The 14,446-nt window shown below is 37.6% G+C and overlaps 1 protein-coding gene and 1 non-coding gene across 3 annotated transcripts in view; one reads left to right on the forward strand and one right to left on the reverse strand.

The window, feature by feature from the left end:
* Positions 1-941: 941 nt before the first annotated feature.
* On the forward strand, positions 942-1,014 carry TRNAT-UGU (transfer RNA threonine (anticodon UGU)). Its single transcript has one exon. It is a non-coding gene; the product is annotated as a tRNA-Thr (tRNA).
* A 4,466-nt stretch (positions 1,015-5,480) lies between these two features.
* HHIPL2 (HHIP like 2) overlaps positions 5,481-14,446 on the reverse strand; it is a 31,389-nt gene continuing 22,423 nt past the window's right edge. The window contains exons 7-9 of one of the 2 annotated variants that reach the window (XM_051993348.1): positions 13,250-13,331; positions 8,979-9,061; positions 5,481-7,383 (exon numbers count right to left, since the gene is read on the reverse strand). In XM_051993348.1, coding sequence (XP_051849308.1) covers positions 7,115-7,383; positions 8,979-9,061; positions 13,250-13,331 — 434 coding nt within the window. In that variant the 3' untranslated portion in view covers positions 5,481-7,114. The remainder of the gene's footprint in view (positions 7,384-8,978; positions 9,062-13,249; positions 13,332-14,446) is intronic. The other variant, XM_051993349.1, reaches the window with a different exon arrangement.

The following is a 14,446-nucleotide window of genomic DNA, read 5'->3' on the forward strand; positions in this document are numbered from 1 at the left end:
AGTTTGGTGTCTGGCTGGAGCTACCCAAGAATTTGCTTCTTTTCAAGATTCTAATATCTTATTGTCAAACTTCCTCTAGCTAAAAACCTGGGAAATTCTCACCTCCTTGTTACTAGGTCCTCTTCCTTGCTAAGTAATTCAGCTAAAACCATCAGCCCTCATATTCACTCGGACCATTTTCCTCCCTATTTCCACTGCCGTTCCTGCTTTATCCTCTGTCTGCTAAAGGGATCCCCTCACACCAGCTGGAACCAAACATCTTCACTTTATTCCCAGAAAAGCCATCCCACCCTTGTTTTTCATCTCTAGCTCAATAATAATCAAGACAACGCTAACTTTGTCTTTGGGAAGGGCACGACCCGGAACTGCCTTCTCTCACCCCAGTTCACCAGAGGGACTTTCCAGATCTTTTTTGATCCAATTGAATTGTATCTTGCATTAAAATGTAATCTCCTAAAGGGCAAAGGCTAGCTCAGTTACATAGCTGTATCCCCGGGCCTAGCCCCGTGCTTGACATCACATGCTTATTGATTGACCGATGATTCCAAGAATATATATTTTCCCCAAAGTGCTTAATGATCTCAACTTTGGAGACTTTGTAAGCAGCAGCAATAAAGTGTCTTGTTTGTGTAGAATATTCCAACTCGACAGGAACAACGGGCAACCAATAGTAACATCCGGGTTGCAGTCATTAATTGTTTAATTAACGATGTAATTCTAAATGGGAAGGACATCAATGGAGCCCCGCCCTCAGGTAATACTTTATTTTCCTAATTCCTTCTTTTAAATGCCAGAGCCAGCAAAGCATCCGCAAGTTTTATTTGGCGGGAAAGAGAAGGATTACTCCTTGGGAAAACGATATTTATCAAAATGAAATTAATAGAAAGCGGAAGCGGCCGAAAGCTCGCTATCATTCAATTATATTGGAAAGGATGATAGGTGGCTCCATAGCTCAGTGGTTAGAGCACTGGTCTTGTAAACCAGGGGTCGCGAGTTCGATCCTCGCTGGGGCCTCTTTCTTTAACTGCTTTTTTTTTTCCATCTCAAAATACATTTTACAGGCTCTGAAGAAGAAAGGCACATTTCTGAACGCCTTGCCAGCGGCGGCCCGAGACGATCCAAAAGCCGCGATGCTTAGGACGCCATGGGCGAGACTCCGTAAGCGAAGGAGCTGCCGCGCTCGTGCTCCCCGGCGGGCATCTCCCGAGGTCCTCATTAAGCGCGCCGCACTCACTAATCGGAGGCGGTCCTGCGCCGGATTCCAGCGCCGCGGGCTGCACTCCGAGGCGCCACCACGGGGATAGCCGATGTAGGTCTGCGCGGGAGTGCGGCGGGGAGGACGGAGAGCGGGGTCCGGCAGGTTCCGGCGGAGCCGCGGCCTCCTGCCGCTTTCCGTGCGGTCGGAAGGGGGCGCCAGAGGCGTGTGTACTCGGCCTCCGCTCTGCTTGCCGAGCCAATGACACGTGGCACCCGAGAGCCCGACCTGGGCAGCGGGAGGGGAGGGGCGGGAATAATGTAGCAGGTTTCGGCCTCTGCGAGAGGGTGGGGCACACTCTGAGGGGTGTGGCCTCTTCGCAGCCGCTCCTGGACCCGGGCGCGGGCCCGCCCCTCCTCCCGCCTTCTCTCACCCTGGGAGGCTCGAGTTACCGGCGTCCTATCCGAAGAGTTCGCTAGTTAGGTCAGCAAGTATTGAGCAAGCACCTGCTCTTACAAGTTATGGGGGAGCCCACGTGCTAACAACTCTTATATGGACCGTCCAGATATTTTGTAGTTGGGTCGTTTGAGAAAAGGCGTTTTGGGGTTTTCTTGGCATTTCCTTCTCCAGCTCATTTTACAGTTGAGGAAACTGAGTCAAAGTGAAGTGACTTGTCCAGGGTCACACAGCAAGCGAGGCCAGATTTTAACTCCATAGACTTCAGGCTGGGAGGTCTATTCACTGCGTCACATAGTCGCCCTAAACGTGAACTAGAGACGGCTGAATAGTGTCTATCTCGGGCCGGCCCGCGGCCTGGACCGAGTGGGGGATGGGCAAGACTTTTTGCACAAGCTGCGATATTAACCAGCGTTGTCCCGGTAACTCTTGCTTGACTCCCTGGAGTCTGTTAGCTATTCCTAACCACAAGCAGATGCTGGCGATGGGGGGTAATTACTATTATAGTCATACGAGGGTCTACCTCTTCATTTTGCAAACAGGAGGGTGAGGCTGACGATGTAATTGACTGCATCTATTGACAACGGGCAACCAATTTTTTTTTATTTATTAAACCAATTATTGATTTATTTCATTATAAACTCCTTGAGGGCAGAGACTGTCTTTTGCTTCTATTTGTATCCTTAGCATTTAGCACATAGTAGGGACTTAATAAGTGTTGATTGATTGTCTTGAAGAGCACAATGGCAAATCTCTGTGCCTAGCACATAGTTGATTCTTTGTAAATATTGAGTGAAAAATTACCCATGCATATATCTTGTAAATAAAAAGCTATAATAAATAAATAAATATTGACTGGTTGTCCTGAAGTGGCTGGCACATAGTAACTTTTTAATAAATGTTGATTGATTGATTGGTTGATTATCCTAAAGAACACGGTGACAAATATCTGTCCATGGCACATAGTAGATTCTTAATAAATGTTGACTGTACTGAACAACACAGTGGCAAATCTCTGTGCTTGGCACATAGTAGGGGCTTTATAAATGTTGATTGATTGATTGTCATGGGGGAAAAAAAGGCAAATTTAGAATTCCAGTTCAGATTCTCTGATTCTAAATCCAGTTCTCTCCCGGCACATACCTATACACTTTCTTTTTCCCTTTATCCTTTTTATTTAGACTTAATAAGCTAGGTGAGGAACTCAGTAAATCCCTATTTAATTGAAGGAAAATCAGCAGTAGGGCAATCCCAAGTCTTTCCATCCAACATTGCTTTAAGTTGGCTTATATTTCATGCCCTGAATGCCAAGTCAGTTTCAGAATTGGAAGGATCCTCAGAAGTCATCCAGTCCCATATATGAACAAGAAGTTCCTTATTAAATAATCATAGAGCTTTTATATCTCTACCCTTGCTGGTCAGTAAGTATAGGAGATGAAGAAAGGGATTTAGGGGAGCCAATTCAGAGTGGACTGAGCAGAAACTACAGCAATTTATCCAGTAACAAAAAAAGAAAACTAAAGGGGAAAAAAAAAAAAAAACTAAAAAATATATAAGAACTCTGATCAATGCAATGACCAATTATGTTTCCCAAGGACCTGCTGGCAGTAAAATGGTAAACTCAAAATCCAGAATAAAACATTTCAGATTTGGCCAATTTAGGGATTTGTTTTGCATGATTATACATGCAAGGGTTTTATGCTTTCTTTCAATTTGAGATGGAGAAATGTAGCAACGGTATAACCAAAATAGGAGGGAAAAAGTAAGAAAAGAAGATTATTGAAACATTTTTAAAATGCATAAGAGTAGGAACCTCAATAAGAAAGATAAACAGCAGCTTTTAAACCCTGTTGAATTTGTTATATATTTGGAGGAAGAAACAGGCTATGTAACATGCAGGTTCCTCACTATGTGTATAATACTCTTTTTCTGTTCTGCTTTGTATTTTAAAATGTTTATCTTATTTGGTATTAAGTTCTTAATTTTAAAAAAAAAAAAAACAGTATACAGAACTGGGAACTACATCTGAAGCCAAGAACTACTTGGCCTTTAAATGACCTTTAAGCTAATTCATATCTATCTGCCCATATGTCCACAAGATATTTGCCCATTGCTTACCTACCGGATTTGTTGTAAATATGAAATCAGCTCTAATGTAATGTCCTTAAATTAATTTGGCCATGAAATTCATTCTGAGCCTGACATAAAGTGAAAGAACTCTAAATGTTATTCTAATTCTAAAACTGAAGTAGCAGATTCTAGAAAATTTCTCTCACAATTAGAGAAAATTAAGGCATTTTCACATTCTTAAATTTGAAATATGCATAATTTAATGGAATGCGTGTGTGTATGGGATATTACTAACAAGTAATTTTATCATGAAACACCTATCCACATCATAAAAAAAGGTAGGCATTTAATACCTCTCAGATTGGCTAAGATGATAAGAAAAGATGATGATAAATGTTTAGGGAATATGAGAAAACTGGGACACTAATGTATTGTTGGTAGAGTTGTGAAGTGATCCACCCATTCTGGAGAACAATTTGGAACTATGTTTAAAGGGCTATAAATTTGTGCATATGATCCACCCAAGGGTTTATATCCCAAAGAGATCACAAAAAAGGGAAAACAAACCATATTGTGCAAAAATGTAGTGACTAGGAAGTGGAAACTAAGTGGATGCCCATCAGCTGGGGAATGGCTGAATAAGTTATGGTATATGAATGTAATGGAATATTATTGTTCTATAAGAAATGAACAACAGGATGATTTCAGAGAGACTTGGAGAAACTTAGATGAACTGATGCTAAGTGAAATTAGCAGAACCAAGAGAACTTTGTACATAGTAACAAGAAGATTATGTGATGACCAACTGTGAATACAGTTGGCTGTTTTCATCACTGAGATGATTCAAAGCAATTTCAATAGATTAGTGATGGAGAGAGCTATCTGTATCCAGAGAAAAGACTAGAGACTGAAAGCAGATTACAGTATAGGATTTTCACTTTTTTGATGGTGGTGTTGTTGTTTGCTTGTTTGTTTTTTTCTTTCTCATTTTTCCCCTTTTGATATGATTTTTCTTGTGCAGCATGATAAATGTGGAAATATGTTTAGAAGAATTGCCATGTGTAGCTTGCTGTTCAGAGAAAGGAGGGAGGAAGTAGGAGGGAGAAAAATTTGGAACACAAGGTTTTACAAGGGTGAAAACTATCTTTGCATGTATTTTAAGAAAGAAAAAAAAAAAAAGAAAGGTAGGGTTCCACAGACCATTGTTTGGGAAAGCTTGCTCTCAAGGGCCATACTCAGAATTTCTCAGAGAAATGAACCTATATCTATCTACTACTTGGCATCCATGTTTTAAGAAAACTAAGAACAGTATCCTGGAAATCAAAGGAAATAAATCATTATCTAAACATTTCTGATCTTCAGGTGCCAAAATACAAGAATAAGTATTTAGGTTATATTTTCTTCAATTGGCACAACTAACAGTGCTTACTTTTTCTGTATTTTGTCAAATTGTTAAAAATAGCTGAATCATATCATCTGCCATCAATGCTCTTCTCCCCCAAAAGCTTTCTATTTAGAAAGAGGAGGTATGGGTATCTAAGTATCTTTTAATATAATGTTATTTTTCAGGGAAAAAAACCCATATAGGCAAAAATGTTTGTAATAGTTCTTTTTGTGATGGGAAGGACCTGGAAATTGAATAGATGCCCATCAGCTGGAAAATGGCTGAATGAGTTATAGTATATGAAAATAATGGAATATTATTTTTCTATAAAAATGATGAGCAGGTTTATTTCAGAAAGGCTTGGAGAGACTTACATGAAATGATGCTATGTGGAGTGAGCAGAAGCAGAACATTGTACACAGTGATAATAAGATCATGTGATGGACTTTTCTACAATGGGGTGATTCAAGGTAATTCCAATAGACTTGGGATAAAAAATGCCATTCTCATCCAGAGAAAATTATGGAGACTGAATGTGGATCGAAGCATAGTATTTTCACCTTTTTGTTTATTTTTTTTCCTTTCTTGTGTTTTTTTTTTCACTTTTGATCTGATTTTTCTTGCACAACATAACAAATATAGAAATATGTTTAAAAGAATTACACATATTTAACCTATATCAGATTGCTGTCTTGGGCAGGGGAAGGTGAGGGGAGAGTGAGAAAAATTTAGAACACAAAGTCCTACAAAAATGAATGTTGTACACTATCTTTACATGTATGTGGAAAAAATAAAATACTATTAAAAAAAAAACCCATAATGTACTTTTTCAAACCTTGGGGCTATAAAGTAGCTGTATTTCTTTTGGCCCCTCCACAGCTGAAGTATTTTTTTCAAACAAAACTGACATCCTACATGAATAGCTGGCACCAGCAGTCTTTACTGTCATCTTCCATTAAAAAAAAAAAAGGAAAAAAATTATACTTTATACAGAAAGCAACATTCCATTTCTATCCAGACAGCTTCCAAACTAACTGTTTAAGGACAATCTTTTAGTTCCTTTCTCTAGATATATTACCCAGTGTGTAGAGAATGCACAGCATGATGTTCATGATGCCCTGCTTTTTATTGAGACCATTCCTTTACTTTTGAAAAATTAAAGTTAATTCTTAGTTCACATACCTATATCCAGAGTAATCTTGACGGAATTGTCCTATAACATAGATTTATGAAACCCCTTTTCTCTAAAGGGTTCAGAATACAAGCATTTCCAGGGATTTTTCCATTACCATACTTTCAGGCACCTATCCTTGTGTCAGAATCCAAATTTCTACAACTGAACTTAAAGAAGAAATATTAGGGGGATTTTCATAAGGAATTTTAGATTTTTTAGCTAACCATTGAAAAGAAAAAGGTAGAAGATCTGTCAGTTTGAGGAAATGCTGCTTTATTCACCAATTAAAATCAACAAACATTTATCAAACACCTGGTTTTTTGCCAGGCCCTGTGCAAGGTACTAAAGATATAGAGGCAAAAATTAAACGAATCTTATCCTCAAGGAATTTACATTTCCTCAATACTTGCCTAGATATTTTGATTCAAATAATTCAAAAAACATTTTTTGCGTGGCCTTTATGTGCTAACTATATAAAGATAAAATAAAAAAAAAAAAGCCCCTAACCTCAAGGGCTTCTATTAGTTTGAAGTTGTCATGGGAGTTTTGAGGTTCCAAAAAAGCAGTACCATGGATTACCATTGTTGTGTGTTAATAGCAAAATTAGCACCCATGGATTCATTGGTTATTCGGACACTCACTGATTTCAATGTCAGTCCTAGCTCTCCAATAATTATTCACATCATAATTTCTTCAGCTGGGGCTGGGGCTGAATCAGAGCCTCTGAAATGGGTCCCCTTCCTTTTGTTGGCCATCAGGACAAAAAGAGGCAAAAGGAAGACTCCTAACAATCCTGCCTCAATGTTGCTGCCCTTGGTTCTGGTGCTGCTGATTCTTAGGTCCTAATTCTCTTTCCCTGAAACTTAGTGGACAGTCTTCTGGCTCTTGTTTGGCGCTTGCCTAATGTTCGAAGGATCTTCTTCCTGGACGTAGACTTGTGCCTATGCTTGGCAGCCAATTTCTGGGTATCTTTAGAGGAAGCTGGCTTTTTAGAGGAAGCTTTCTGAGAAGATCCTCTATTTGGAGTACTGGAAGCCGATTTTGCTTTGGACAATTTTCTAGCAGCTCTTTCTGATTTTTCTTTTAGCAGCTCCAGGACAGTCTCTGAAAAACAATAATTTGAATGAGAAGATAAACAAGTAATGGAAAACTGAAATTATTAAAAACTTTAATTCAAAACAAAAAAAATTCAAAATGCCACCTATTAAAATCACAGGGTTTTCTCATTCTTTACACATCAATTCTTTAAAAGGGAGCACCCTAGCTATTTGAATGCTCACAGGGAGAGGTAACCCTGGAAAGTTTCTTTTGTTTATTTTATTTCTCTCAATATCAACAATATTTTTAAATTTTTGTATTTTTGTATTTTATTTTGTATTTTTTATTGCAAATACTTTTTTGTATTTTATTATTGCAAAAAAGTATCATAAACAATAAGAAAAATATTTTAATTATTGAAGATGCTTAATAAATCACCATTCTATGAATTTAATGTATGAATGAATGCAGGATTCCAATTCACCACACAGATATTCACTAAGTGCCATTATGTGCCAGGCACTCTGCCAGAAACTGGGGCCACAAAACCAAAAATGGAACAACCCAATCTCTGCCTTCAAAGAGTTTATACTCTATCAGATGGTATTTATAGCAGAAAAAGTTAACAAAAACAGAGATGTTATGAAAGGTAACAAGTTAGCTTCTAATGACAAAATAAAAGCTGACAACAAATTCTAACCAACAATCATCATTGTTCTTTCTGAAAGAATACTGACAAATGAGTAGCATAGAACAATGAATAGAATACTGAGTCTGGAGTTGGGTTCCAATTCTGCCATTGACCAGAAATATCATTGCAGTTTTCAGAGCCCCAGATTTCTCATCTGTAAAATTGGGTGAATGTTATCAAAATTATCTACTTGGGTTACATTATGAGGCTCAAGTGAGATAATGAAGTAAGGTACTTTGCAAACTTTAAAGAGTTACATAGGTGAGTTATTATTATTTTTAAAAGACCACCAGAAAAGGGACCAGACTGGAGAGTAAGTCCCAGAGGCTTACTTAGAGGAATGGAGATGTTTAATCTTAGAGGGGATTTAGATGTCATAGCTGACTTCAGTATATAAAGAGCTGTTATGTGAGAGATTCAATTGCTTTGCTTGACTCTTGAAGAATAGAAGATACTTGATTTTGTCTCAACCTGAGGAAAAAAGGTTTAGAGCTGCCTAAAAGTAATGGGCAGCATCTTTTGACTGTTAAGTGAGTTTAAAGGACCACATATCCACTGATATAGAGATGGAAGTAAACTTAAGGCAATCAAGTCCCATCCCTTCATTTTACAGATGAAACTATTAAGGCACAGAGTAGTCAAGTGACTTGGCCAGAGTTGCACAGCTAATAAATGTCTGAGATAAAATTTGAATCCATATTTTCCTAATTGTAAATCCAATATCCTGTATATGCTATATATTTCACACTAAATTCCCATGGGATTGGGGTAGGGGCAGGAGAACCATCCAGAGAAACTTAAGATGTCATCAAAGATGTCATAGAGTGGATTCGTGCTCAACAAATTTAGGATTCCATGGGGAAAAATTAACCCCTGAAATAGATGACCAAACAGCTCTCTGGGCAACCACCACAGAGGGCTTTTCTGACCCCTTAGGTGATCAAATTAAGAACCTCAAAGACAAACTCACTGGCAAGTGGTCTGAAGGGAATCAACTTGCTCTGGGTTTTGACACGTGCTGGTTTGTATTTGCATTTGCCTGGGGGAGCTCGCCTGTAAAACAAAGAGGGAGAGCCTGAGTAACAAGGAACTGGCAAAAGGGAATAAGGGAGCCTGGCCACCAGTAGCCACAGAGGAACTCCAGATTTAGAATAAAATATAAATATAAATAAATAAAAATAGAATAAAATATAAATAAGTATAAAATATAAAAATAAAATATAAAATCTATTGCTAAATTTTTAAAACCCTTCACAACATTGCCCCAACCTCTATTTCCAGTCTTACTGAACATTATTTCCCCTTTGGTGCAGCCAAGTTGACCTTTTCTCTCTGTTCTTCACCCATGACACCATAACTTTTATATCTATACAGTGCATTGGCCAACCCCATCACCTGGAATGAATTTCCTCCTTACCTCCCAACCATCATTTCCTTTTCTTTAAGATATAACTTCAGCAGTGTCTTTTACAAGAAGTCTTTCCTAAGATTCCCTCCTAGCGCCTTCCCTCCCAAACTATCTTGACTTTAATTACTTTGTATATATGTATTCACTTTATATGTATACAATATATATTTATGTATGCATTTTTATCTTCCATTAGAATATGAGCTCACTGTTAGTAGATAGTTTCATTCTTTGAACTTGTATCCCTCCCAGAGCAGAGCTTGGCATTTAGGACACATAGTAAATGTTTGTTGACTAAGTCAACTCTGAATTACCAAAGTTAATGGAGAGAACCAGGGGAAGAAGATTGTGTAATTACTGAAAATACAAAATATCCCTAGGTTCTATTGATATTAATATATAGCATTGAAACAGATGCTATTGGATACCTATCATTTAGAGAATGACTGAATAAGTTGTGGTACATGAAGATAATGGAATATTATTGTTCTATAAAAAATGATGAACAAGCTGATTATAGAAAGACTTAGATTTACATGAACTGATGCTGAGTGAAACAAGCAGAACCAGGAATACATTGTACACAATAACAGCAAAAATGTGCCATGATCAACTGTGAAAGACATGATTCTTCTCACTGGCTCAGGGATCCAAAACAACTCCAATAGATTTCGGACAGAAAATGCCATCTGCATCCAGAAAAAGAACTAAGGGGACTGAATCAACACATACTATGTTAATTTATTTTTTCTGTTTTTTTTTTAATCTCTTCCATCATTTTTTCCTTTTGCTCTGATTTTTCTTTCCTAACATGACTTATAAGGCAGTATGTATTAAAAATAAATAAACTTACTACAATAAAAAAATAATTTTTAAAAATTTTTAAAAAAGGAAACAGATGGTAGGAGGACCAAACCCCATGAATCATAAATTTAGAGTTAGAATTGACCCTCAAAGGCCATATATAGTACAAACCCCTCATTTTACAGATGAGGAAATTGAGGCTGAGAATGGTTAAGTGATTTGCCCCAAGTCACCCAACTCATAAGTTTCAGAGGCAGAATATGGATCCAGGCTTCTTTGACTCCAAGTCTAGCATTTTACTGACTACATCCTTTTGCTTCTCTGGATAATCCTTAAATAGGATTTAAACATTTCTATTTAACAAGCCATGCTAAGATTTGGATTCAAATCTCACCTTTTATACTTACTAGCTGTGTGATCATGAACAAGTATTTAATTTCTCTGAATTATGTTTATCTAAAATACAGAATAATACTTCACACAGATTGTTATGAGATTCAAAATTTAAAAATATATTTAAAAAAAACTTTGCTAACTTTAAAGTATAATTTAAATGTATATTATTATTATTATAGCTGGTTCCAAGTCACTGAATAGAGCTCAAAAAAAGAATCTGAAAGACTGGGGTTCCTTTCATGGGATGTCACATGGTAAGAGGAAGAGGAAGGGGCTGGAATTTGCCAGGTGGTCACTATTGCTTCCAACTTTACACCTAATCTCAGACAAACCACTATGCAAAAGATTTTAACTACCTTCCTCCTCCTCTCAGGCTAGAATTGTCAAGGTTCTGTCTTCAAGTTAGCTCAGTAGCACTCCCTACCAAACCAAAACTAGAAAAAAAATCCATGTGCTGCTATTTGAATATAAGCTTCTTATGGGGAAAGAGTGTTTCATTCTTTCTATATGACTAATAACCCTTTATTGATGACTGATTGATTTATCTTCTAATGAGGAAAGACAGTAATCTGGATGTAGGAAGAGATGATCTTTTGTTACTAGGGCTGGTCTAAGAGCCTTTGTTAAGAAGCAGGAAGAATGAGCAAATGGTCTAGATAGATAACCCACAAAACAATAAGAATCCTTCTAACATTTAGAAAAGAATCTTACATCAGTTTTTTGAGTTACATTTTACAGCAACTCTTGGAATAATTTTGTAAATTAATCCCAATGAATTAAGTTAAGGAGGGTAGAAATCAAAAGCATTAATTAATTATTTAATTATACTTAATTATATATTTATATAATATATAAAATATATTTGATTAATTATAATGATTAATAAATTAATTAGTTAATTAAAAGGGTTATGGTCCCAGTCCAGAGCAATCCAATTTCCTGATCTTTAAATCATTCCTAGATCTGGCAAGTAGAATTTTTTGAAGAATTCTTTCCCTACTTCTTTGTAGCTCCCCAGGGTAAGAGTAGAGATTTGAAAATAAGGGTGAGATAGAATCCAGAAGCCCAGGAATGATAGAAAATAGAAAACTAAATGGGGGATACTTTGAAATCCCAGAGGATACACAAGATCTCCCTAAATAGATCCTTTGAGATGCTGCCTTCTCCTATATCACCTAACTGGGGACACTAAGCCCCGGGATTATTTCCAAGAACTTCTTGGGGAAAAAAAAAAAAAAAAAAAAAACAAACCTGCTCATTTGTTGAGAGTGCAAAGTTTATAATAATAATAAAAATTAATAGAAAAATAAACCAAGAACCCCAACTTGCCAAAAAAGAAGGTTAAATAAGGTCTTCCCTCTCTCCCTCCTTCTCCTGCCTTCTGCAACTGGAAAAGTGAGTTAAGTTTGACTCTGCCATAAATGTTACCAGCCCTCCTCACTTTCCAAGTGAAGAAGCAAGCATTTTTCTATCATTCTGTATGGAACTAGATAGAATATCAGTATAACCAAAAGATAACTACAAGTCTTTTTGTTTTTCTTTTGGGAGAGAGGGGAGATCTTGAAGGGGAGAGTATTAAAAGCTTGTCAGAAGTCAGGGGTTTTAGAACCTAAACTTGTCAATTCTAGCCCAGCCCAAATGAGGCAGTCCCATTTCCAAAGTTCCTAAGGAAGCATTATTCTAGATTTGAATTTGCTCCATCCTCAGTTAAGTTTAATGCAGATACTCAGATATGAATCTAACAAATTTTGGTATTATAGATTTCAAATATGAAAGAATCTTTAAAACTATCTGGTGTAATCCCTCATTTTACAGATGAGAAAACTGAAGGCAAGAGAGATTATGTGATTTGCCCAGTCACAAATAGCATTAGATTGGATTTGATCTCAGACTTTCTGCCTCCATTTGCATTGCTTTTTGTCTCTTGCCTATGAAGAACACAGGTAGGAAATGTGTAGGAAATATATACAAAACCTGTGTGCTGTGAATTTGGGGAACCCCCCCCCCCGAAACAGTAGCCTTAGGGGCCAAAGAAATAAAGCCTTCAGGGCTATAGTAAACAAAAACAGACACTCAGTTTGATTCCACCTCAGAGGAAGGCCTCCACTATCTTGGACCTAAATATTAGAAGAAATTCACTAGAGGGCTCCAGACCCATGAAGATGGTCTGGTGAAAGTAACCACGGGGAACACCCTTACAGAACTGATAAAGGATGACTCCAAAGTTACCCCCAAATCAAGGTGTTCTCTCCAATCCCTGACATCTGGTCCCTTTTATTAAAATTCCCAAATAAAGAAAGTGGCTGAACAGCCTCACCAAATAGGCTTTTTTTTTTTTTTTTTGCCTCCTGTCCCAAGGCTATGAAAGAGTATGTATACATATATCCTAGTGTTCTTCAGTTTCTACTTTTTTTAATTGTAATAAGTTTTTTTTTTTTTAAAATACACAGTTCTTCAGAGTTTCTAAACTGGCAAGCTGCCCATCTGCTGATACCAATTAAATTGTGTATCTTCCAGCCTAGGCTCTAGATTGACTGATCTTCAATCAAAGGGCCCTCCGTGGGAGGAATTATTCTCTGGGAACATTTTGGGATCTTGGGCAGAGGAATTCCCCAAGAGGATTAAGTTCTTACCTTGAAGGGTCAACAAATTTATAGATGGATCCATGTGGGGCATAAGAACTTGGATAAGAAGTGGCCAGAAAATACAGCTCTCCTAAACAACCAAAAAAGAGTCAAGACCACAAGATTTTAGTTTTGCCGGTACTAAATCATCCAAGACATGTCCCAGAAATTGTAGAGCACATATAAGAGGTCCAGTCAGCAAACACAGAAAATAAGACTAAGTGTCTCACTTGTCACAAGTCTCAAGACTGAGACAAAATCATGGTCTGTAACTGAGTAAACAAGAATCAGACTAGTCTTTCCCGGAGGCCTTTCTAGGCTCAGAAATGTTATGTTAAATTTCATCTTAATATAGTTCAATTCAATAAACCTTTACTCACTCTGTAAACAAAAACAAAACAGTCCCTTCCCTCAATAGCTATCATTTATGCAGCACTTATTATGTGCCAAGCACTAGCTTTTACCAATATTATCTGATTATTATCCATATTTTGCAGTTGAAGAAACTGAGGCAAATAAAACTTAAGTGACTTACTCAATGTCACTTAGCTAGTGTCTGAGGCTGAATTTGAACTCAGGACTTCCTATCTCCAGGTCCAATACACAATTCACTCCCTCCCCCCCCCACCCTTGCCCCCTGCCAAGCTGCCTTCAAGGAGCTTGCCTTCCACTGGGGTAGGAATAAGGGACCCCAAATATATATAAATAAGTACAAGAAAAACTAAGGAGAATGAAAACATACATCAGCAGGTGGAGATGATGGGGAGGAGACAATCAAAGAAAGACTCCTAAATGACTGGCTTTTGAGTTGAGCCTAGAAGGAAAATAAGGATTCCAAGAGGTGGAAATGCAGAGAGTGCTTTGGACCACCAGGAAGAGAGGCAGGAATATGGAATCCTGGGAAAGGCTCATAACCTGATTTGTCTCACACACAGAGAGCTTGGAAGTAATAGTAACAATAGCTAGCATTTATATGGCACTTTTAGGTTTGCACAATACGTTACATAGTCTAACTCACTTGATCCTCACAGCTACCCTAGGGAGTAGGTGTTCTTATTAACTTCAATTTTGAAGAAGCAAAAAGTAAGGCTCATAAAAGTTAAGGGACTTGCTCAAGCTTACAAGAGTAAGTATCTAAGGCAGGATTTGAACCCAGGTATTCCTGATTCTAAAATCCCCCCTGCTTGATCCCATATGCTACCTAGT

The sequence above is a fragment of the Antechinus flavipes genome, chromosome 4 (genome assembly GCF_016432865.1).
Source record: "Antechinus flavipes isolate AdamAnt ecotype Samford, QLD, Australia chromosome 4, AdamAnt_v2, whole genome shotgun sequence".
Taxonomy (NCBI): Eukaryota; Metazoa; Chordata; class Mammalia; order Dasyuromorphia; family Dasyuridae; genus Antechinus; species Antechinus flavipes.